We start from the raw sequence: 24,493 nt of genomic DNA, 5'->3' as shown, positions 1-24,493 counted from the left end.
TCTTGCTTGCAGGCTTAATAAGGCCTTACTTGCAATAAGTTCCCTCAAGCATAATCACGCTCTATTCAATTAATTTGCTTCAATTAAGTGCCACATTGTGACGACAAGCCATAAATAGTAAATCAAATCTTCAGTGCATAAATCATACCTAGAAATGTCCCTCACAGCAAGGGTTCACAGGCAGCACTGTTACTGTGCTGACCAGCAAAGCAGTGTTATCCCAGGCTACCTGCTTGCATGCATGGTTATGGTCAAACTCCTGGAAAACTGGCCCTGTGAGGGGGAGAGGAATTAGACAACTTTTGAAGTTTGAAGCAGTGATGGATATTTATTGTTCCACTGTGCATTCATCTGTCTGTGACTGCCTTGAGTTACTCGGCAAAGGTAAATGAGCCCAGAAAAGAGGGGAAACAGCTGAAAGATATATGTGATTTTTGCAAGTTTTGAGATGTCATTTCACAAACTATAGGGTGGAAATTCAAGGAAATCTTTGTTAGTAAGAAGAAGAAGAGAAAAAACCAACCCAAACCTCAAAAACCTAAACAAGACACAGCAGAGAGAGAAAGGAAGAGGTACTGGTGAAGTCTGAGGGTTTGCAAACTCCTTCTGAAAGCTGCTGACAGAGCTTTGGCATCTGATCATCTCCTGACTGCTGATTAACATAGCACTGTTTTATATTTAACTCAGGCCAGAACAGGAGGGGCTGGGGGGTGGGGTTGCGCTGCTTATAAGGGGAGCACGGCAGAAACAATGTTCAGTGTCAGTTCCCTCTGTCTCCCAGCCCAGCTGCACTTCTTTTGATATTCACATTTCCTCCGAATGCATGCTGTCTTTAATTAATTGAGTGTCTCATGGAAAGAGAGGTGCGGGAGACAGGCAGAGAACAGCTATAGCTACACAATTAAAATACAAACCAAGACTGCTGAGTGTACTGAATGCACGTGCTGAAGTGACTAATAAGCTTTTTTGTGGTTAATGTTTTGCTCTGAGAACAGACCTAGGAGCAGAGATGGAGGGCATGGATTTTGAGGATAAGTCCAAGAGGTACTGCATGAAGACAAAGCATGTGGCTATCATCTGTGGAGTCGTGGTTGTTGTAGGACTTGCTGTGGGGCTTGGTGTGGGACTGAGCAGACCTAAACCTCCAAAGGCAACAGAGCAACCAGCAACAGAAGAGCCTCCTCCCCCAGTGGATTTGGGTCCCTGTCCCTCCAGGAATGATGAGACTGGAGACTGGAAAGATTTTAGGCTGCCCACTTATGTCAAGCCTGTCCACTACGATCTGGAAATCAAGCCTGAAATGGAGAAAGACACTTACAGTGGGACAGTCAGCATATCTATTGCTTTGGGAAAACCAACCAGCTCCCTGTGGCTTCACCTGCGAGAGACCAAGGTTACAGAAATGCCCACACTCCAGAAATCTTCAGGACAGCAGATTGCTCTGAATGACTGCTTTGAGTACAAGCCACAAGAATACATTGTGATGAAGGCAGCAGCAGAGCTCTCTGTCACTGATCAAAGTGATCCCTACATTCTCACCCTGAAGTTTCAAGGCTGGCTGAATGGTTCACTGGTTGGGTTTTATAGGACCACCTATACTGAGGATGGACAGATCAAGTAAAGCAGTTTTATTTATTAAACTTTCTACTCTATTTTTACTTGCTTAGGCCTGCTCTATTCCTGCTTAGCTTTTCAGTCTTTTCTCTCACCAATTTGCTGACATTTCTGGGCTGTTCTTTAGCTTTCTCATTCCCCTAAGGAAGATGTATTCAAACCCTTTGGCTTCCGAATGTGGGCTGGAGAGAGAGGGGTTTGTTATTATTATTCTAAAACACCTTTTCAAACTCTACTGGTCTGAGCTTACCTTTGAACTGAATGGCTCCCTCAAAGAGCTGGAGGGATCAAGGCCTGTTTTTATCTCTATAGTATATAGCACTCAACTATATATACAATAAATAGCATACAACTATCACTACTCTCTCCTATTATCCCCAAGGTAACAGTTTTGGTGTAAAATTTTCATCTGAAAGTTTTCCTGATAGCGTACCTCCTCGATCTTGTAAGCCTGAGGAACACTCAAATCAGAACTTCCCTGTCTCTCTTGCAGCTGGTTTAAATTATATGTAGGACAATCTAAACAATTAGGGTCATCTTTTACTCTTTTTTTGTGCTTTATCTCTTCCTTATTAAAGTATCAGCAGTCATTGAAAGATTGCAAAGCCTCTACTAGTTCAGCTAACCCATTCCACTTGCCAGGTTTGCACCACTTCAAGGTGGAAGCATTGCCCACTGCTCAAAGGCTTCTCTTCACAGTTAATATATGGAGAGGACGCTCACTCATACTTTGATATTTACATTTCTGAAATGACTCTTTCCAGCCTTTACAGCAGGAAGATAAACTCAGCTAGACTTCTACAAGGCCCTGTAGCAGGAACATGGAGACAAACATTGATACATTTTCATGGCATTTCTTTGTCTTCCTGGGAAAACGATGCAATGAGTGAGAGTCTCACCAACTCTATTCAACCACTGACAGGAGTAGCTGCAGTGACAAGCACCAGCAGCAGTGGATCCAAGAGGTAGAGGTTAGAGCAAGTATTGATTTTTTCTGTGGAGAAGTCATGCAGGGAACAGCTGGAACACCAGGCAGCTCTTTTCCTCTTGTTTTCCTCCATCTATGACCACAGCATTGCTCTGACTTAAAAGGCACTTTGGCTTTATACTTTGAGCAGCTTTGGTTTCATATTTTGAGCATCTGACACCTCCACAGCAGTTTTAAAGAGCAACATCCTAGCATCCTTCTAAGTTGAGGTGTGTTACTTCCTTTTCATTGGTGAAGGATATCTAGATATTAAATTTATAGCCCCAGGTCTGTCACAAACCCAGAACAGCAGGAGCAGAACCCAGGTCTTCTGAGCTGCAGATCAGGAGAGGTGAGTGCCTGTCCCTCAAATCCAGACAGTATAGGTAGACAAGGGCCAAGCATCTGATACCAGGAAGAAAGGAGAACTTTAAAGCTAAATAAAGTATAAAATATGACCTCACTTTGACTGTTCCCATTTCTTGAATTGGATGCTGGAAACTACAATTGCAAAGATGATCCTAGCCAGCTGTCTGAAAACCCTCAATGCAGAAAGAAGCTTGAGGGTGTGAGGTTTTTAGGCTTGAGCAGGGCTTTAATAAGAATGAGTGAATGACAAATTCTGAAATATTTTTCATGTGGTTGAGTTTGGGAAGATTGTTTGTGGAGGTGGCAGAGGTGAGGTACACGACAGCAGTAAGCGTAGCTTTGAAAGCAAAGCAACCAGCAGCCAAGTTGCTGCTATACAGCAGAGGGTAGGGGATAGGATGGGGTGAGGAAGGACAGTGAGGGAAGGATTTTATTACTTATTAAAAAATTAATTTCCCCCAGCTTTCTACTTAAAAATGATGCTGACTGGAATTCACATTTTTATTTTGCCTTTGCCTGAGGTAGACACCACCCTTGGAAAATTTCAACCGATATATTTCTGTTCTTGTCATGTTGCAAGTAAATATAAATCAGATTATGTAACAGCAATGATCAAACAAGTCTGTTAATAGTGGATTGTAAAGAGAAGGGGGCTGAGGTGAAACGGAGATCCAACATGTAATTAATCTACTCTATTATCCCTTCTGTGCAGTGTTAGAAGCAGCAGGGCCTTTTGAGAAACTTAACACTGAAAATCAGGTCCTAGAGCTGAGCTGCTCCCCAGATGTTTATCTGTGAAGGTAAAGCATTACCAAAGCATTGCTATAAGGCCTTCTGTTTACAAACTGGGCACGTATCCAGGCTCTGCTGTTGCTTAGATTCAAATCTTCCAGCCCACTTTGTGCAAAACAGGTAGAGATGTGCTGAACATGTCTCTAAGTCTGGGATCCTTGAGAGGCTTAGGGAGAAGAATGCCTCATTTGGGGATCCTGTTCAGACAGATCACACAATCCCCACCAGGAAAAAGTGCTTTTGAACATACCCTGAAGAAGATTGTAAGATACCTGGGAGTCATAGCTATTTAAATTGATGTGCACATGCAGGTAGGGAACAGGGAAGCAGAAACTTTGAGAATGTAGATTTTGATCACAGACCTGCCTAGGTTCTTCTTTGGGTTCCCAAACCTAGCCATAAGCAATTAAGTCCTTTGGTAAAATTATTTCTCTGCACATTGCATTTCCCCATTGATGAAAAAAGAATAACAGTTCCTACTTTGAATGATGCAGTGAGCATAACTACATTACACTTCTATTGTTTTCAGATCTTATGGAAAGGAGCAAAAGAAGAGTCCTTGGCTGGTGTACTGGGTTACTCAAGTCATTAGTTTCTCTCAAGGAATGTGCTAAAGCCCTCTTGTTTTTTTTCATTAATGTTAAAAATAATATAAACATGTCACAGCAGTTGACTTTGATTTTGCCCTACTATCAGTGACAAAGTATGGCTTCCCTTTTTTAGGAATTCTCTCTGTTGTCTGTAAGAGAACAAGAGGCTAGGGCATGGCTAACAGGGATTTATTTAGGATTTTATTGAATAGAAAAGGGAAAAATTTTCTTCTGTGTACAAAAGTAACACTGCTGATTTTCTTCCTCAAGGTGAAAGTTTTCTCAGAAGAAGCAACAAGTCAGAAGTTTAAGAAAGACTAGGAGAAAAATGCTTTAATTAGTTGAGGGAGGAAGGTTTTGACACTAACGCCTTGTACTTCAGGGGAGGGGAAAAAAAGGAAAATTCATCATGGTTCTAAATGTATCACTGTTTTATTTTGAGAACAGCTGGATGCAGTCTCAGCCAGATCTTCACTTCTTACTACTATGAGGTTTCCAACTGTCAACTCTAGTTCATATTTAAAGGTCTGGACATCAACTTCAAGCACAGAAGCCACCAAGCAGTGAAGAAAATCTTATCTAAAAGCTACATTATGCTGTTTGAGAGTGAATTACAACATCTCATGTTTCTATTGCCACTTGCATGCCATAGTCTGGAGTTCTCATAATCTGGACTATAGGAAGGGTAGTGCTGAGGTTTTTCACCTCTAAAGTCTGTCTGTCTCCACAAACATATGAGGATAGATGGATTATCACCTTATAAATCAACAGCTATATCACAATGTTATCAGTCTGTAGGAACAAGACATAAATGTGTCAAAATATATAGCCAAATTTTTAACCAATAGCTGTGGAGCATTGCCCTGGAGGCTTGGAGTTAACTTAATTGTGAAACGGCTTTCAAATCCTATGAAAAACAGAGAGTGACAACAAAGAATGCACCAAGCAAAAGAAACTCTATTGAGTCTGAAATTATGTTAAGGTGAATGTCGTTATGCTTTCTGCCCATGAACCTTTGAGTTACTATTCCACGGAACATGAATGGAGAGAACCCAGATATACTGCCCGTGTCAGGCTTGTAAATGACCCTTGCTGCTACAAGTTCCTAATGACCAGTTTAGTATTTAACCGTCACAGGGAAATGCCAAGGGCAACAGAAACATTGAAAAATTGGTTGTCAAGTGAGCTTCTAGGATTGCTGCAGATCTGTAATTTATGATGTACACTTTTAATTACTTTTTGGAAAGAAAAACTACTTTAATATAGTTGGAGCAGCTGTAGAAGTGCTGTCAGAAAATGCTCAACATTCCAGATTAATTGAAGGAGCATCTGTGATCCCTTTCACTGTCAATCACTGGAGAATGTGTTCTGCCACTGTGTGGGTCATTAATGGGGGGAGCCTAATGTCACTGAGAGAAGCAAGCACAATATGAATGCTCACAACCTTCACCTTACGTTTTTACATGACCCCTATTGTCTAGCTCCTCCAGCTGGTTGTGCATAACTGAGATTACTTTCTGACTCCCCCAAAACAGCTTGTGTAGCATCAGTTATATATACTAGGATATTCACCTGAATTTTCCATGCTTTTGCCAGCAGTTTCACTAATGGAGTCAGGGGAGCATAAGAGCCTGAGCAGAAAAGTGTATGTGGTAAATTAAGAGAAAGAAACACACAAGCAGGATGAGATTTATTGGCATTTACACAATTTCAAGGTGCCTCTTCAGGAGATGTTCAAGACTCTAATACCAAGATATGCTGTAGTGGGTAAACAACTATTTCAGTGACTTTTTCCTTTAAGGTGATATCATCAGTTCTTTATTTTAGGTGCATAAATCAATGGAAAAGCTCAGCAGGAGGGTAAGCAAAGTTTTAACTGTGCATGAGAGGTTATGCTGTCTTATTGCCTGGCTCCTAAAAATATTTGATGATAAGCAATTGCCTTAGCTTTTGCTCTGAAACCTAAAGAATGTTGATGACAGATTGACTATGCAATGCCAGCTCGTGCATTTCTGATGTCACCTGCTTTTATGAATGGATAAATATGCACAAATATTTGTAGTTGAATTTAGTTTGTGAAATCATTAAAAAAATGCTTCAAAATTATAGACAAGATTTCAAAGCCATATAATGAAGTCTTGCCAATGTGTTGTTTGTTTCAGGAGCATTGCAGCTACTGATCATGAGCCAACAGATGCACGGAAATCATTTCCCTGCTTTGATGAGCCAAACAAAAAGGCAACATACAACATATCTATCATCCATCAAGATGTGTACCAAGCACTTTCAAACATGCCAGTACAGGTTTGTATTTCCCAACTGCTGCCTAAGAACGGTTCTGTAAAGCTGCTGAAAGGTAATGTGGGTTGCCAGGTTTTACATGTTCACAGACTCTACTCAGGCACTGTAAAACTCACAGTTAATAAACATTCCATGGTTGGAACTGGTTGGCTGGCTCAGATTTGGAGAGGTCTACCAGTACACAACAGGGCAGCACAGAGTCAAATCCAAAGCAAAAATGAAACATCTCTTCTGTTGTTAGCCAGCTGACCTTCTGTTCAGATATTCTAGGTGAACATCCCCTGCTAACTGTAAATAGATACTGGCAGGTTCTTCAGTCAAACTTGGTAGGCTCAGAGAATGAGTACTCTGAAAGACAGCTGCTTCCCAAATGGAAAGTCTAAGATAATCACTAAAACTGCATAATGGTCCAGAACAAGGATCTGCTGATCACAATTTAATGGCAAAGAATCCTGCCAGCCAGAAAGACTAGGATTATTCTTTTTGATAATGGAGGATCTGAAACCCCATCTGTCAGCTCATGAATGTGGACATTGTCATTCCACTATATCTATAATTTCCTAAATAATCCATTTCTAGATCTACTGTGTCAAATTCCAAATTTTGTGTGAAATTCAATGGCATCAGTTATCTACCTCTGGGCCTTCTCGAAGAAGACTGAATGACTTTCACATGAGAGAGTTTCTGCTGAGCAGTTCAACTGAATGTATAGTCTATTGCACAATTTCTACTAATAAGTTCTAAAGTGGGAGATAAATTGCCAAGTTTTAAAAAGAAAAAAAAAATAAATACATAAATAAATAATAAATTTAAAAAGATCTTCCATCCTTCAGGCTGTTGGCATTTACATTTTTTCAAATACTCCCCCACCCAGAAAACAAAGGTCTACTTTTATTAGAGCCCCCCAAACTTATTCTCCTAGCAATGAAGCTGAGATATCTATTACCAGGCTGATACAGATGCATCCATACCCTTTGCACATTTAAAGCTCTGACCCATTGTTATTAAAAATATTTCTATGATACCTAGAAGACAACCAGGCACTTTGATGGACAACCCATGAAAGGAGATTGCTGTACCTTTCCTCACAGACCTCAGATAAGTGAGAATACGAGCAAGGAAGTAAGGGGATAACACAGTATATTATCAAGATTTATTGCATTTTGAGATTTACTGTACACCTTGAAATGTGGACCTTGCCTCTATTATGGACCTACAATAAGCTTGCAAAGTGCTAACTACTGCTTCTTAATTGATTAGCTAAAAAAATAAGTACAGATAAGAAAATGTTGGTTATGCTGAATTCATATTGAGGCTTGACTAAGGGATTATAGCAGGCCACTTTTTCATCTGGTCAAGGTCAGTAGCTCTGGTCTTAGTAGTGAAAAAACTTTGGGAAAGATCTTTTCCACAAATGGAAATGGAAGAGTTTGTAAATGCAAGGCATGTTGTATGATACATGTCCTGTAGTAGTTTGGGTGGTGTGGAGCTTTATAAATCAGCATGGCAAAATCAAGTTCAGCAAAATCAGAATCTTCTGCATTTCATTTGCATTTTTCACTGGAGTTGAGTTTCTTCAAAATTTTTCCACTCAAGTCCTGACTTTGTTGAAATAACAGAAGATATCAAAATAGAGTCAAATTGGGTGAAATAATGGAAAATCCGATTGTGAATACCTTTTCAAAAAGGAGTTATGAATATATCTGGTGTTTTTGCTCATGGAATCATATTACCTGTAACATTAACTGTCTGGGCTTTACTTATATTGTGTTTATAACAAAGAAATCTCATAAAACACTATCTCTAGAAGGCTAATGTCTTTTATATGCTTTTGGCTTTTGTTCTATTTAAGTTAGTCATCCAGTCAGAAGCACAACAATTTTCAGACTATAGCAGAAAAGGAATAGAAGACATACATGTTTAGAGTGGAATCTTAGAACTAAGGTGAGTTGTAAGGGACCTCTCAAGATCATCAAGTCTAACTCCTGGCCCTGTGCAGGACACCCCAAGAGTCACACCATGTCCCTGAGAGCATTGTCCAAATGCTTCTGGAACTTTGTCCTGTTTGGCATTGTGACTACTTTCCTGGGGAGCCTGTTCCAGTTTTCACCCTCTTGCTGAAAATCCTAAAATCCTAAAAAATTTTCCTAAAATCAAACCTAAACCTCCCCTGACTCAACATCATGCTGTTTCCTTGAGTCCTGTTACTGGTCATAGGAAAGAAGAGATCCGCATCTACCCCTTCCTATTTAGTGTTGTCAACAAACTTAGAGGAAAAAACATATGGGAGAACCAGGATTTTTTTTAATTGTTTAGCAAAATAAAAACTATGATCAGCACTAAATTTTATGTATATTTAGGCAACCCACCAATTAGCAGTGCTCATTTGCATTTGAATTAGTTCAGGATAGATTCATTAGACTGGTCTATATCTCAGGTAGCATCCCTGGATCATAACTCAAGTACACGATGCATATGTTTAAGAGAGGGAAGAATTCAGTCTCTTCTTTGCTCTGTCCAAAGTGATGTTATTTTAGGTAACTGTTGCAAGAACAAAACACAGCATACACCAGAAAACTCCTGTTGACAAAATTTCTGTTCATGTGAATGATTTCAAATCCCTGATAAAAATGAGAGCAAGGTAAGCCTATTTAGTGCCAATAAAGCAAAGTACCATTTAATGTATTTCAGAAGAAAAACAACTTGTCTGTTCTCATGCCTTCAGCAATAAAATGCCAGAAGAGGTGGACCTGGAGAGGTGATTTGTTGCTCTTATGCAGTTGCAGCCTTCATGCAAATATTCTATTCTTATGCATGTGTTTGCAATTTCAAAAATGAATTTCATTATTTTTGCATTTCTGCAGCAAACTGTACAGCTCGGTGATGGCTGGAATCGAACAACTTTTGAGAAGTCAGTCCCCATGAGCACTTACTTGGTATGCTTTGCAGTGCACCAATTTGCCTGGGTAGAGAGAATATCCGCAAGTGGAAAACCTGTAAGTCCTTCTGCAGCCTGAATGTGGTTCAGATGACAGATGTGCCTTGATTTGCATTTTTTTCTTTGAAATCTCTTTTTATACAAACAGGGACATATTTTTCCTTTTCCTATAGCTTATTTTATGCAGTCTATTTTATCAGATTAGATGTTCACAGTGACCCTGTGACCTTGACTACATACACTATTTTGCAGTCCCTCCCTGTCTCCCATCTTTGTGAGATCCCAATTAGTACCTGCCATATGAGAACATAGGTGAGGAAGGAACACTCTTTTTGCAAACTCATCCCTGGCTCAATGCCTTGTAACTGAAGGAATGTGCAAGTTAAGGGGTACAGGAGAGTCACAGGCCATGAATACAAATACTTTATAGTTTTCTGTGGATTAAAAAGTGTGAATTGCATTTGATGTTGTCACAGCCATTGAGATACAGGCCTACAGTGCTATATGCCATTATGTAGTGGCTTACTTTATTTTACAACAGTGGCAACAGGCAACTGCCCAGTGTAAGTTCAGTAAAAATAATTATAGGAGTGATAGTGTCTGTCCACCTAAACAGGTTGATATTTGGTAGACCCCTAATGAAGTGAATAGGTTTGAATCTGCATCTATTAAATTGAAAAAGCTCCTTCATTTAGATTCAGCAGGCAGGCCAATCCACTTCTTGCTCAGATTCAAATCTCCTGAAGGTGTAGCTGATCAGGCATAAAGAGATCACAAGACATTACATTGAATCACAAACTGAAATCCAAAATACAACATGCCCCTCAACAGAAACTCCTCATTTAGCCTAAACCTAGTTTGGCATACTCAACCTGCTGTTAATTTTGTATTGGTTTAGATCTTTATTTCATCTGATACAGAGAGTGATCAGATTAGTTTACTCCTTCAGGAGGAGTAAGGCTGTATGCCCTTGCTTCTTCCCCTTCCTTTTGCGTTATGTAACACAAGGTTTATCGTTCATATGAGCTGGCAGTGCTTTCCTCGTTTTCTGGAGACAACGTCCCAAATGGACAGGGAATCTAGAATAAAACCCTAGCCAAGCTACTTTCCGTTGCTCTTCCTTAGTTTCTTTAACTGAAAAAACTCATCAGATCCTTCCCTACTGAAGGCTGTTTGCTGATGTTAAAATCTGTCTTGTAGAAATCTCTAAAGTTCTGATTCTTAGCAAAGACTTCCTGTCACAGCACTGTGCTGAGGCCTTCCTCTGTGCCCTCGCTAGTGTCATGCTGTATGCTTATATTATTACTGGACAAATAACTAAAGCTAAGTTACACTAATAAAAGCAAATGGAGCCTGATTGGTTTGAGATACAGATGTAATGTTCTTAGTTCTCTGCTGTTTGGCTAAGTAATTCACAGGAGTACATTTTTAGGCCAGCCAGTCACACAATTTTGTTAACCAATTTCTCTTCAGTATGGCTGATCCACTCATTATCAGGGACAGGACATTGACTACTTGGTCTCAATAAATATTCTTTAGAGTTCAGTTCCTTTAAAAATCAGAATTTGTCTAGATTTTTGTGCAGAACATAGTGCAGTAGAGAAAAAATGTACTGAAATGTGCAACACTGTTTTCTACATTCAAGAGTTAAACATTCACTACTTGTCTATGCCATGCTCTAGAGTATGGCCCAGAGGTCATTATTTGTTTTTTTCCGCAAGCAAAACAGTACAGCCCGCTATCTTCCTGACTGGTTGTAGCTTTTCTAAATAGAAGGGAGTGTTCACTGAAACACAGTAATTAAAGTGTGTGTGTGTGTAGAAGTAGGGGTATTCATGTCAGTACAGAGGTTGCCTGAAGAAACATCTTCTAATTCAGGCCTATGTTACTACATATTTTATTAATGCTGCTCACTAAACCATGTCTGAGGACTTGCCTGCACTAGAAAACTTGGAGTTTAAGTAAGGTTAAAATCATAACTTTCCTTTCTCTTAACATGGACATAGTTTTACCAATATAAAAAAAAGTGTAAGATCCATCACTAAAAAAAATCTTTTCCCCAGGGAAAACAGACTATCTTTAGGGGTTTTAATCATATATATAGAAAGTTATTCTTCTAACCTTTCCAAGGCTTCCTGTCTTCCTGTCTAAGAACTTTGAAGACCAGCTGAACAATGAGGTATTTAAATTCACCAACTACTGAAAAGAGCATTCCATAGTTTGCTGTGTACATTTCTAACAATAAATCCCCCATTCAACAGCAAGTTGAATCCATTTGATCCATAAATTACTTTCATAAACAACAGCTAGAGCATACAGCTCACATGACATAGTAAATTATTTAAAAACTCTGCCATTCACTCTGAAAACCCTAATGAAAATATTCATGAAATCAGTGGTGGGAAATGTGCCTACAGCTGGAAACAATGCTCCTGAGCATTTTTGGTTGTCTGGTTTGGAAAATGTCTGGTTCAGAAAATCACAGAGGAGATTATACAAATGAAACCCAAAGTCAGTTCTAGTGCAGGCTGAAGATTTTGAAAACCATTAATAGGGATCACCTAGGGGACTGAAAACTGCTAAATTGGGTAGAGCTTACAGAAGTGGAAATTGCAGGTTGTAATTGCAAACTGACCCTGGGGGAAATCCTGGAATGGATGGAATGGACTCCTGATTGAATTTCATCAGCTTTCTTTGATTTTATTTTTTTTGTTGTTGTTTTTGTTTGTTTGTTTTTGTTTGTTTGTGGGGGGTTTTCTGGTCTTTTGTTTTTGTGGTTTGTTTTTTTGTTTAATTCTTTTTTTGTTGCTCCAGCTTTATTTCTGATCACTTTCCCATCCTCCCCTCTCATTAGAGGAAGTATAATTTATGGTATTGAAACCAATGTGTTGTCAGGCTCCAAAAGGGTTCCTGGAATAAACCAGTTCCTTTGCTCAGCTTGGGCCCTAAACTCCTGGCTGTAAGACAGCACTGAAGGAGTAAACTAAGCCACACCAGTGTAGTCAGATGAATGTATCCCATTCATAAGAGTCATGGGGCTGGCAAAATGAGATAGATTGGCTTTCCTAAAACCAGAAACTCCACTCCATAGAGAAGTCTCTTATCCACACTGGAGATTTTCAGGGGTGGGAAAGAGAACAGCCTACATACAACTACAGCAGGCTTTGAGACAAAGAGATTGAGGGAAAGATTGCCAAAAGGCTCCATGAATTCTGAACTCAAACTTTGCCTTCACAATATGAAGATAGTTTCTCAAAAGGTTTTTTCAAGTTACAGCCTCATCATGGGCATGAGAGCCATAAAGATTCTAGTCCTCCACAGCTTGTTTCCTACTGCTTGACAGCACTAGCCAAAGCCATCCCAGGCATCAGGCTTCAGGGATAGAAAGGTCAACATTCAACACATAATCTTTTTGCATTCATATACACAGGAGGAGCACAGAAATATAGGGCTAGCAAATAGGGCTAGCATATGTACCAGTTTTCCTTGACTTGCCTGGTCATAAAAAAGAAAACTGATTTTTGGCTGTGATTTCCTGGGGCACAGCAGCCCAGAAGGCACCAAAGCTCAGGTGTGACTGAGCTCTGACCAGCCCAGGGTCCTGGTCAAACAGCCACTCAACCTGCATGGGCCAGCATATATGGAAAGGGTCACAGATCTAGTAAATGCACTGTCTTCAGTGGCTTTGAGATCTTCAAACATAGGAAAAATAGGAAACTATGATGATAGTATGTAGGAAAGATATGAAGAAGTTGCATAAAATAAGGTGCTATGGGCTTCTGACACATTTCAATGCAGATGTGCTCCTGAAGATTGATCTGATGGGGTCAGTCAGGATCAGTGAACTGCTCAGAACAAGTGGATCCCCTTTGAGTGCTCCTGCTCAGATTTCCTCCTTGAGAAAACCAGGCCATGAAGAAGTAGGGGATAACATACAACCAGTGCCTGCTCCAGGCTTGGCCACTGTGGACGTGGGTCTCATCAGTTTTACAATTCAGACAAACAGTTTAAAGTATGCACATGTTGACTTGGTCTCTCTTATGTACAACACTTGAAAAACTTTGTTGAATAAATGTGATAGGGAACAGAATTCGGCGTTTAGGCCAGTCTCAGACAAAACCTGAACTGTTATTGATATGTATGCTAAATGCCTTTTCAATGTTTGACACCTGATTCCTTTTAACTGAAAACTTTTCTAATTGTCTCTCTGTATTTTACAGCTGAGAGTTTACGCCCAGCCACAGCAAATACACACTGCAGAATATGCAGCAAATGTAACAAAAATCGTATTCGACTTCTTTGAACAGTACTTTAATTTGAGCTACTCTCTTCCAAAACTGGGTGATTATTAACATTTATATTTTTGATTTTGTTAATTCAGTGTCATGGTTATGTTGCTCCTACAGATCTCTGTTCTTTGGTGGAAAACAGCTTGAAATCATTTGGTTGCTAACTGCTGATATTATGTCAGGATGTTTTAAAACTGTACCAGTGTAGTTCAAGATGTTTCTATATGTCATGATGGATGAGTTGGTCTCAGTTACTGTTTAGTTACCAGTTCCTACTATTCAGTTTGCTGAAGAACTGGTCCTGGCATGCTAATTTTAAAGCGTATTGTGGAAAATCAAGGCAAGCATTGGTGTCATCAGCAAAGGATCATCATGAGTTAAAACAGCCAGAAGTTTCAGAAAAATATATAACACTTCCATATAAACTTCTGGACAAAAGTCTGCATTGAGATAAGATGTAAACTGCCAGAGAGTATGTAATATTATTTATTAATCTTAGTGCAAAGTGAATGTGTATAGACTTCTTAGAAAGATGAATGTGGTCCAGCATATAATTTGTAGTTTCTATTGCTGGGCTAAATAAAGATCTGGGACTAAATAAGAGCGGGCACACTCTCAAATTTTGCCTGTGGCTACAAAAAAAAAGAGAAGGTTGTGCATTTGGGCATCCTTTAGCTTGGAATATCTGAACTCTGAATCTGATTCATGCAGTTTAACATGCACAATAATCACACTGGGAATGCAGTCAGAGTTTTGGAAATTCTCCCTCCTAAGACCTCCAAAGAGGTTGAAAAAGATGGAGAAATACTAGCTGCAAACAAGTTGAGACAATATAGGGGGGGAAAGATCCCCCATACTTTGAAGACAATTAATAACGCTGTGCAAACCTTTTGTTGGCTATTCGTACCTGTACCTGTCAGGCTAACCTATATTACTTTAACAAAAGACTTTTACCTCCTCCTTTCAAAACAGCACCTGAGTTTACCATAAATATGTTTGCATTTCAATGACAACTGAATTAGGGAAACCAGTACATTTTGTTCTTTCACACACTGGTCTCCAGTAATATTAAGTACTAAATCTCACCTGTGCTTTATATTCAAACTTTCACTGTCATGAAAGCCTGATGACTTTGCCTTCTGGATAAAGGCCTGTCTGTGTGACACGATGTACTGGTATCTTCAGGTCAGCAGTGTCACAAGATAGATACTTTTGTATATTCTATACTGTTTATCCCAGAATGTCTCTTTGTTGGATCGCTAACCTTGCCATAGTGTTCCCTCATTATTAGAAGTTATCCAGGTCAAACCTGATTAATCAGATATGTTTCTGCATAATAGTTTATTTAAATATTGTATTTCCCCTTGATTTATGGCTTCTGGCATTACCTTTCTCCTTGTATCCTCATTTTGTCTGTCACTGAAGCCTTTGCCAAGCTATCATCTTTGATTCTATAATCAAGTTTAATTTAAAATAAGTAATTCCTGTCTTCTGTTGGAGTGGGGTGAGGTGTTTTCATTCTGTTCAGTTTTAAATCCATCTGTACTTTTTCACTAATTCACACAGAAAGCCTGGGCCATTATTTGCAGAAGAAAATGCCAGTTCAATTGAGTCTGCAATTCTTATTTAAGCCTGTATTGATTACTGGCCATAAATGAGTGACCCCCACAAATTGCCAGGCATAGAAGCAGATGTTGTTCACTGCATGGGGGATTTACTTCAGTTAACATGTCAATAAATATTTTTAAAACAACGGTGTGACAAACAATGTCATGCCTCATTATTCTACAAATAGTTTCGGGAGGTTTGCTGCCTACAGCACATCCCCAGACAATAGTATTAATTTCTGGAGCCAAAATTAAGTAATGTATGATATATACGTTCCCAGGAGATGGCATAGCATCATCTTCCAGGACAGATCCTCAGTAAGTGCAACTGATCCTACCTCTGTTAATCTCAGCAGAGCCACAGCACTTGCTATCAGCTGCTTTAGGCCATTTTTGTTCTTGAACACAGATCATAGCCTGCAGTCCACCATAGTAAGCCAGAATCACAAATGGTAAGCAAAACAGGCTGTAAACACACAGAGAGAGGACAAACGAATTGATTTAAAGGATACAGTGGTAATCACTGTCTCTTTCTTTTAATGCAGATAAAATAGCTATTCCAGATTTCGGGACAGGTGCTATGGAGAACTGGGGGCTGATCACATACAGAGAAACGAACCTGCTGTATGATCCTGAGGAGTCAGCCACATCCAACAAACAGAGAGTAGCTGCTGTGATAGCCCATGAGCTCGTTCATCAGGTACCTTTTAGGACATGAGTCACTTTTTCAGTGTTTCAAATATATAGTCACAATATTTTAATCTTAAAAATACTGTTATTAAATTTGTTTCAGGATCTTCTACATGTGCTCAAAATCTGATTGCAAAATATCATCTATTAAAACAGATCCCCATTAGAGCTTTAAAATACTGTGACTACTGCCTTGGAATTTTTTCTCAGGAAGTTAGATGCTTGGGCCCAGACTGTCAGTCAGTTTATGAAAATCTGTCTAAAATGACTTAGAGAACCTGATTTATGTGTGCAGATGTCTCTTTTGGGCAGGCAAACAGGGACAGTTGTACACTGTGGAGGCTGTCTGAAAACATCCTTAAAAACAGAAATCATCAAATCAAGAGGAAGAAACTATAAATATTTTCAGTGGCACATGAATCATTAGCAATCTCCTGGGTAATATGCAATTTTATAATAGAAGTGATGTTTTAAAACAGGCAAAGCTTTCATTACTATTGACATCCCAGAATTATGATGATTTGCATGTGGCAGCAGGAAAAAAGTAAGCAAGTGAATGTTCTATATGCAGATGTGAGATACTGAAATGTGCATGTACTATTTATCTAAACCTACATCTTTATGTTTATAATCGTAGTGGTTTGGAAATATTGTAACCATGGACTGGTGGGATGACTTGTGGTTAAATGAAGGATTTGCCAGTTATTTTGAGTTCCTGGGAGCAAATGCATCAGAACCAGATTGGAAAATGGTAATTATTTCTGCCTTGTGGAGGCTTGGTGGGGCTGGGAGGAACATTTTGGAAGGGAGTAAAATTTAGACAAGGCTGATGAAGACTTAAAGTATATTTATAGAAAACTAACATAGTGTCGTGCAACATAAAAAAAAAGTTGGTTTAAGTTTTTCACCTACCTATGTTATGTTCTGAAACTAGTCAAAGTAAACTTTATAAAGTCCTAGTCTGCAGAAAAGTGTAATTATTTTTTAACAAGTGAATGAAGTGCTTAGTTATTATGGCAAATAACACCTAGGTGGGTTCTTGACAGAGGCCTATCAGTTTTGCAGGGATGCTTAAAGGTCTAACTCTGAAAGACGGAGAGTCTCCTGTATTTATTTAGTTGGGCTGTACTCTCTTCATGGCACTTAGGATTGTTATCTGGTCTGGTAAGGGTTGGGAAACAGGGCTTGTCTCCAGAGCTTGGGCTGTTATCAAGGAAAATCCTGGCCACTCATTCAGCTTCTGCCAGCACTATGTCATTTCAAATGTTCCAACTCAGACAATCTCTATTCTGTGCAGTGCATAAATAGGTAGTGACAGTGGGTAGCAGATATGCTAACTGTGCCAACTCCAGATGCCTTAAGGGCGTTGCAAAGAAGTTTGCTTTAAATATGCATTATACTCTGTGAATATAGGGAGTTTTCTTGCTCCTTCCTTCCTCCCCTCGCAAATAGATGTGATAACACATGCATATTTTCCCCAGTTGTCCAGGTATAATGAGATGCTTAGACATACACAACATATGCCAATGGAAGGGAACAGAATAGGTTTTGCATAGGTTGAACCTGTTGCAATTACTATCTCCTGAGCCTAGTGACTTTAGAAGCAGGTAGTGCCTACTTGCTGCTTTCCCTCCCTCTCTCCCTGTGGAGAGGCTGAGAACAAAATCATTCCCTGGGTAACTTTTACACTCAAAAGTAGATTTGTGGTCCTAACTATGTAAGAAAAATTCTAATTACTGAGTTTTACATTCAAAAGACCTTTTTTCATCTAGATACTATGTTCATCTAAGATCTAAGACATTTCAATATTATCCTAGTGAACATTAGAGGGGAAAGCTAAATTGAATTTTTTGGTCAATATTGATTAGGAAATAAGGGGATTGTGACTGTTGGCTACTTAACATTTTCTGAAAAATTCAAATAGATTTTTAAAAAACATTATAAACCTTGGAATGGGGAACCCTGCCTCCTTCTTCCCTCCCTCCCATCCTGCTCAGCTCCTCTTTTGCAAGAGGAGATCATAATGCTTTGTAAATACTGTCACACTTCTGAAACTGGTAACACAAGCTACTCTTTTTGCCTGCTGGGGGTGAGGGAGGGTGGGATGAGTGTGTCTGTGTTATGATACACACAGGAAAACAGGATCTGGAAAAGGTAATTTATATTAGTTAAGGACAAATTATATCTCCTCCCCTCTCAGACGTAAAGCAAGAGTTTACAAGTTCTTCTTTAGAAAGCATGAAACTTTTTTCTTTTTCAAATGGCCTAGAGAACTTGAAGTTCAAGCTACTTATTTGTGAAGTAGGCATATACTCCTGCCTCTGTTTCTATCCTAATGTCTTCTCTTTCTCAGCTTGAACAGGTTTTAATTGAGGATGTGCTTCCTGTACTGAAGGATGACTCCTTGCTGTCTTCTCATCCAATTGTAGTCGATGTGTCATCTCCAGCTGAAATCACCTCTGTGTTTGATGGGATATCCTACAGTAAGGTAGGACTGTTGTGACTCTGGGTGCATGGAAGTGCCAACTTTGGAGAGGAGATAAAAGTCAGGGGTGCTCATAATCAGGACTCCTAATTCACTTGAGCTGTGTCTGTGCAGATCTTTGTTCTGGGACATTCCAAACAGCTGTCAGTGATGCTGCAGTTAAAAGCAGCTGTGAGAGGAGCAGTGCAGCCAGAGCCTTGTCAGCCACTACACACCATGCAGGCGTGCTCACAACATGCAGTGATGCAGGCAAAATACAGTGTTACCAGCCTCTGCCACTGGAGTGTTGGGTTTAAAATTAAACTAAACCAGGTACTCATCACATTCCCATCCCATCACCTCATGCTGATGCAGCCCAGGTACATCAAGTCTCATAATCTAACACAAGAGCAGAGGAGGCAAGGGCAGATGTCCAGGCATCCTTTCTGTCATTTCTCCATCACACTTGCAGGCTAGTATAACTTATTTTTTGAGGAAGCAAGGCAGGGAACCAAGCAGTGAAAACTGGAAAGTGACTTTTTATTTCAAGTTGCTCACAGTATCCCAGCCACCCAAAAAACCTTAGCAAAGATGGGTTGGGTTAGACATCTCTACTGGCTTTGGTCTACACTGGGAGATAAGTTAGCTCCACATTTCACTAGAAGCTGTGGAGCTCAGGAGTTCATTGGAGTACAGCAGTCTGTAGCCCAGGAGGTGGTAGCACTCTCCATTAAGTATTTGACAAGATTTTTGCTCATCCCATTCCAGTCAGTGGCAGTGAGGACCTGTGCCTATAAAGACTCCCTAAGGATCTAGCTAGAATACCTTGGCTCTGCCTGAGCAGAGACACTGGAATGCTGGAGTCATCCAACCCCTGTTGTGATCAGGGCACACAGAGGCCTTTGGGAGCCCATGGCAGCACTTGCCATATGGGGCGGCAGCCCTCAGCTCAGCACTTGTGGGAAAGTGCTGTGAGGTCCAGAGTGTGAGTGACACCAGCAGCCATGATGAGGATCATCACTTTGAAGACCCAGCCTAGCGGACTGAGGCCAGCTCATCTCCCTCCATATTGGATGTAGCCATTCTGTCCTTAGACAAGCCTTAGACATGGAACACAGCAAGTGTCTCCCCAAGTCTAACCAGGGAGTCTCTTGACTCAAGGGCCCCAACAGCACTGTTCCCTCCAGTTGTCTTCTGCAATGCATTACGAGACAAGCCCAAAGAAGCACAGGAGAAAACATCCCTGTCACTCTTCTCAACTAGCCATCTTCCATGCTGCTTCTGAACCTGATAAACCATATTTTTATTGGCAGCTGCTTGTATGACTCTGTCAGTGTTCCCTATCTGATGCCATAACATACTTCCACTGAACAGGCAAAATCTACCATTATTAAGTATTGCTTGTTGCTTTCCCTCCAAGTTCCCATTATCAGCTAAACATAAAGTATGTATTGCATTGACTTTAGCTTTAGCTGTGCTACAGTCTGAACTGTAGATATTATTTTTATTGGCTAGACTTGATCCATCCATTTCCATCAGTTTTCTGTTTTCAATTGTTAAATACTCTATCCAACAATGCAACCAGTATTTATTGCATCATAAATGCCTCACAGTCAAATCATAAACCATGTAAAAACCTGCGTTGTGTAACACTGGTTTTGAATCAAACAAACAAAAGTCATGAAATATACTGAGCTAAATCAAATACTCCGGATCAAAATGTATTTTAGTGGCTAGTTAAGCAAGAGAATACTTTTGCAGGGTCTGTAAAAACAATGGAGGAAAAAAAAATCTTAGCTTTTATTCCTCTCTTTGTGCCTAGATAATTGCTACATGAACTCATTTTTTTTAAGCAAAAACACTTGAGGACTGGTGCATTGTTTGGGAACAGTTTGCTTGGGATATAATTTGGCTTGGACTATAATGTGGCTTGAAAGAGAAAGTCTTTGCTTAGATTTAGCTCAAATTATTGTTGGTATTTATATATAAATGTATGACAAAATTAACTTGTTTCTTTTTTGCTTTATTTTGGCTTCTCTTTTGCATTTTTCTTTTAAAAACAATCTTCTCATGATAATATTCATCACTAAACAAATAAAGCCTAATTTGGAATGCTCTCTGTTAGTCTTACTAGAACAACCAGAGATCTTATCCAATCCTAAGACCCTAATGAATTGCCTAAGGGAATGGTGTCATTGCAGCATATTCTGTACCAGATCCTCTAAGTACTATGTGCTTGCTAGGGCATTATATGCCTAGGAAAGTGCTAATAGAGTAGAGCTGGTGAGCAAAAAATTAATGTACATAATTGTTATAATCTGCTTTTAATAAATATCATCTTATTTCTTTCCCAGTTTAATCCTCTCTCTTATTTTGTAAGGTTTTATTAAAGTAATAATGATGTTTTTTTGTCTTAAATAAGAAATTTGCTCCTGGACCCCCATATTTCTGGAACTTCCCAACTACAGAAGTTTAGGATTCATCTTCCACATTTCTGCTACAAACAAATCTTATCACGTACTTAGCAAGTACTATGAAATTATGTGTGTGTTGATAAAAGACTCCCCCCTATGCACCCATCAGAAAACATCAGCTAGTCAAATTAAGGGCACTTTCCTGAGCCTACACAAATATTTGTAAAAAAAAAAAAGTTATTAAAATACTGGCATTCTTAGAATCAGTGATTTTTGTTAGGATGACTTTTTTTCTCATGGACTACAGAGGAATGACAAGAGGGGGGGAAGAGACTGAAAAATAATAGTAGAAGGTGCAAGTGACAAACTACACATTACAATATAAATCAACAGTCTCCACTGTTACCAAATGCATGTGTAAGTGTGTATTTCTACTTTGGCTTTTAATATAAATGGGAGGGGATAGTTTATGAGAGGTGATATCAGATAAGAAGGGGCTGAGAGACAAAGCTGAGGAACTGAGGTTCCCTAGTGCATACTTGTGGCCTTATGATCACCATTAATCATTAAGCAGCCTTATGATTACCACTAATGGATATGCATTCTAAATGTTACTGAATTGGTTTTGAACCTATCCCATGGCAAACACATACGATTTCTGTATCAGAAAAGAATAATCTGCTGACCGCTTTGACTCCTCAACAATAGCCTGGAAAGCAGTTTGAGACATACCTGTTCAAAGAGTCCCTCTGCCATCACTCATCTAGTCATTATTCTCACAATTAAATAGAGGAAACAGGATTTACTGAGAATCCAGAGAATATTCTTGTTTTCATGGGACAGCTGGATTTTTAAACCATTCATAGCATTAGGCTCTCAACTGCCTCTTGATTTACCTCAGAAAATGAAACATGCTAATCCTAAAATTGTATTTTGCATCTTAGATTGAGTTTGCTCTCCTTTCTTTGTTTTTTTCTGTGACACCTAAGTTAGTAACTGTTCTGATCCCAATTCTACCCTGCTTCAGAGGCCAGAGCTCTTACACTAGTCTTCAGCAAATCTCATTCCTTATCTTGAGATAGCATACCCATCCTGTAAGGCCCCAGACTTGCAGCATTCTAAGAGTTCCCCTCCTGTTGTGCATTCATCTGAAGTCACTTCCTCTCTCAGGCTGTTCCCCTGACAGGGTCCTCAGGTGCCCTCACCCTATCCTGTTCAACATGAAACAGGGAGCCCTGCTCACACAAACTGGTAGAGTGGCAGGACAGTAACCTACAGCAGCGGGGTGCAAGAGCTGAATATAGACAAAAGTGTCTGATCACAACTAAAGACTGAGTTTCACATCCAGATTTACACTCCACCAGGTAGGCATGCTATCCCACAAAAGAAATTAAAACAACACTTCCTTCATCTGATGGATGATTTCTATCTTTGCCTTATAAAATACTCATTCCCTTGAGTTGCCTTTTAGATTAATAGAAATCAGTGTTAGACCAGTGTGGATTGACCTTCTCCCCTTTCCCTTTGTCCTCAGGGTGCATCAATCCTCAGAATGATTCAAGACTGGATTACACCGGAGCTCTTCCAGAAAGGCTGTCAGGTAAAGGTGGCACCAAAGCCCATCAGAAATACAGCCCATCTTCATGTGACAGTAGCAAAGCCATTATCCAAAAAGTGAATATCAGAGATCCTGGCACTGGTAGCAAAAGTACTTAGTGCATTTCAGTATTGAGTGGAAAACATGGAGGGGAAGAAGTTCCATGATGCCACAGAAGCAGGAATGTGAACTGCATAAAGACTTGATAGCCAGACAGTGAGGACCTAAATTCCTGACAGCTTTTAATCGAAAAACCTCATCTATCCCATTGTTATCCTGTTGCCAACTGGGATCCACTCATCCCACTGTAAAGTGTGTCTGCAGCTTCCTAAGGCCAGGATCCTCCAACCCACACAAGGCTGCTATGTAGGGACACCCATCCCTAGAAAGTCAAGGTAATAGGGAGAAGAAAAGGGATATATTGCACAGTTCATAGTCCTTTCTTGTGGAGGAAAAACGTGGTTCTACGAAATTATGGAATGATAAAAGTGGGAGAAAGGAGCCGGCAGAGAAGGAGAAAGGTTGTCTGTCCTTTATTCTGAACATTAGTAACAAGAGTCACAGTGCAGGCTTACCATATTTGTTCTTACTTCCCTCTCTCATGAAGAGCACATTTATGGGCCACTACAAGATAGTTGTATTTTCCTGTATTTCCCCTTTCATATCAGAATCAGAATCAGAATCAGAATCAAGGAGTTGCCCAAGATAGGAAAATACAGCCACCTTGTCCCCAAGAGCCCAATCCTTCCCCTCTGCTCAGAGCCTTCAAGAGCACTAACGTAGGCAGCTGCGGCCAACAGCGAAGCAAACAGCACCATCTACTGACTGAACATCACCAGGAGCAGGTGACAGGGTAGGAAAACACCCGCCAAGCAGCCAGGGAAGACACAGGACGGGAATAAGGTTTAGGTGTTGCAAACTCTTCACTGAACACCATTACTCCTTGTAACAATCGTTTTGATCAAAAATTAGAGGTGACTAGACTTTCCTACTTCCACTCTGAGTCCACAGCTAGTGAAATCTCATGAAATCTCTTCCTCCTGCTAAACAGCCTCTTTCATTAGTCAGAAATTTGCAACAAGGTATAGTGGTGTCCATTTAAACAAAACACAAAGAACTCTTCAAATATAAATTTGTTTCTTAGTAACAAGTCATTCTGGAAAATGCTGACTTTTGATGTTGGTGGATGCATTGGACAGCAAAGGAATTACATTACATACAGCTGAATACTAATGCATTTAATCTCCCACTCGCAGTACTACCATCCATGTGTGGATACTCTGTGCAACTGAGAGGTAGTCTCTGTATCCCTGTACAACTGAATATGTTTATTGTTTTCATAGGCAAAGAAGAAACACTTGGTAGTGTTTTCACATTCTTCTATCTCCCTCTAGGCGTATTTGAAGAAACATAATTTCCAGAATGCCAAGACACAACAATTTTGGGAAGCTCTGGAAGAGGTATATTTTGCATGCACTCAAACCCTTGCTAATAAATGTTTAATATCTCACCCATTGATTTCAGTTTCTCAAGCTTTTATTATTCTGTAGCTCTTCTGTCAATGAGAGATCACAATCTAGGCAGCCTCCCAGTTTATTTATTTATTTATTTATTTATTTATTTATTTATTTATTCATAAGGCTGTGGGAATGGAATAAGAAACAAGAAAGGAGGCCTTGCTAACAAACAACCTGTTACTGAAACTTTCCCCCTGCAACTCAAACTCATTTCATGTGTGAAAATACCTCTCATCCACCACACACATACACCCCATACTGTCTCTTTTCTCTATACAGATTCAGGTGCTTGAAAGCTCTCAATAGTATCAATTCGCAAGTAATTTTTGTGCTTATCTCCCTCT

The 24,493-nt window shown here is 39.7% G+C and overlaps 1 protein-coding gene across 1 annotated transcript in view; it reads left to right on the top strand.

Annotated features, from left to right (window-relative positions):
• The first annotated feature begins 1,009 nt into the window (after positions 1-1,009).
• ENPEP (glutamyl aminopeptidase) overlaps positions 1,010-24,493 on the top strand; it is a 64,484-nt gene continuing 41,000 nt past the window's right edge. Inside the window, exons 1-9 of the mRNA XM_062493651.1 lie at positions 1,010-1,617; positions 6,495-6,636; positions 9,498-9,629; positions 13,792-13,912; positions 16,013-16,167; positions 16,795-16,908; positions 18,511-18,645; positions 22,570-22,635; positions 24,027-24,092. Of these exons, the coding sequence (XP_062349635.1) occupies positions 1,010-1,617; positions 6,495-6,636; positions 9,498-9,629; positions 13,792-13,912; positions 16,013-16,167; positions 16,795-16,908; positions 18,511-18,645; positions 22,570-22,635; positions 24,027-24,092 (1,539 nt within the window). The remainder of the gene's footprint in view (positions 1,618-6,494; positions 6,637-9,497; positions 9,630-13,791; positions 13,913-16,012; positions 16,168-16,794; positions 16,909-18,510; positions 18,646-22,569; positions 22,636-24,026; positions 24,093-24,493) is intronic.

The sequence above is a fragment of the Cinclus cinclus genome, chromosome 5 (assembly GCF_963662255.1).
Source record: "Cinclus cinclus chromosome 5, bCinCin1.1, whole genome shotgun sequence".
Taxonomy (NCBI): Eukaryota; Metazoa; Chordata; class Aves; order Passeriformes; family Cinclidae; genus Cinclus; species Cinclus cinclus.
Note: the sequence above shows the minus strand (reverse complement) of the source record. Positions and strands in the feature narration are given on the sequence as shown.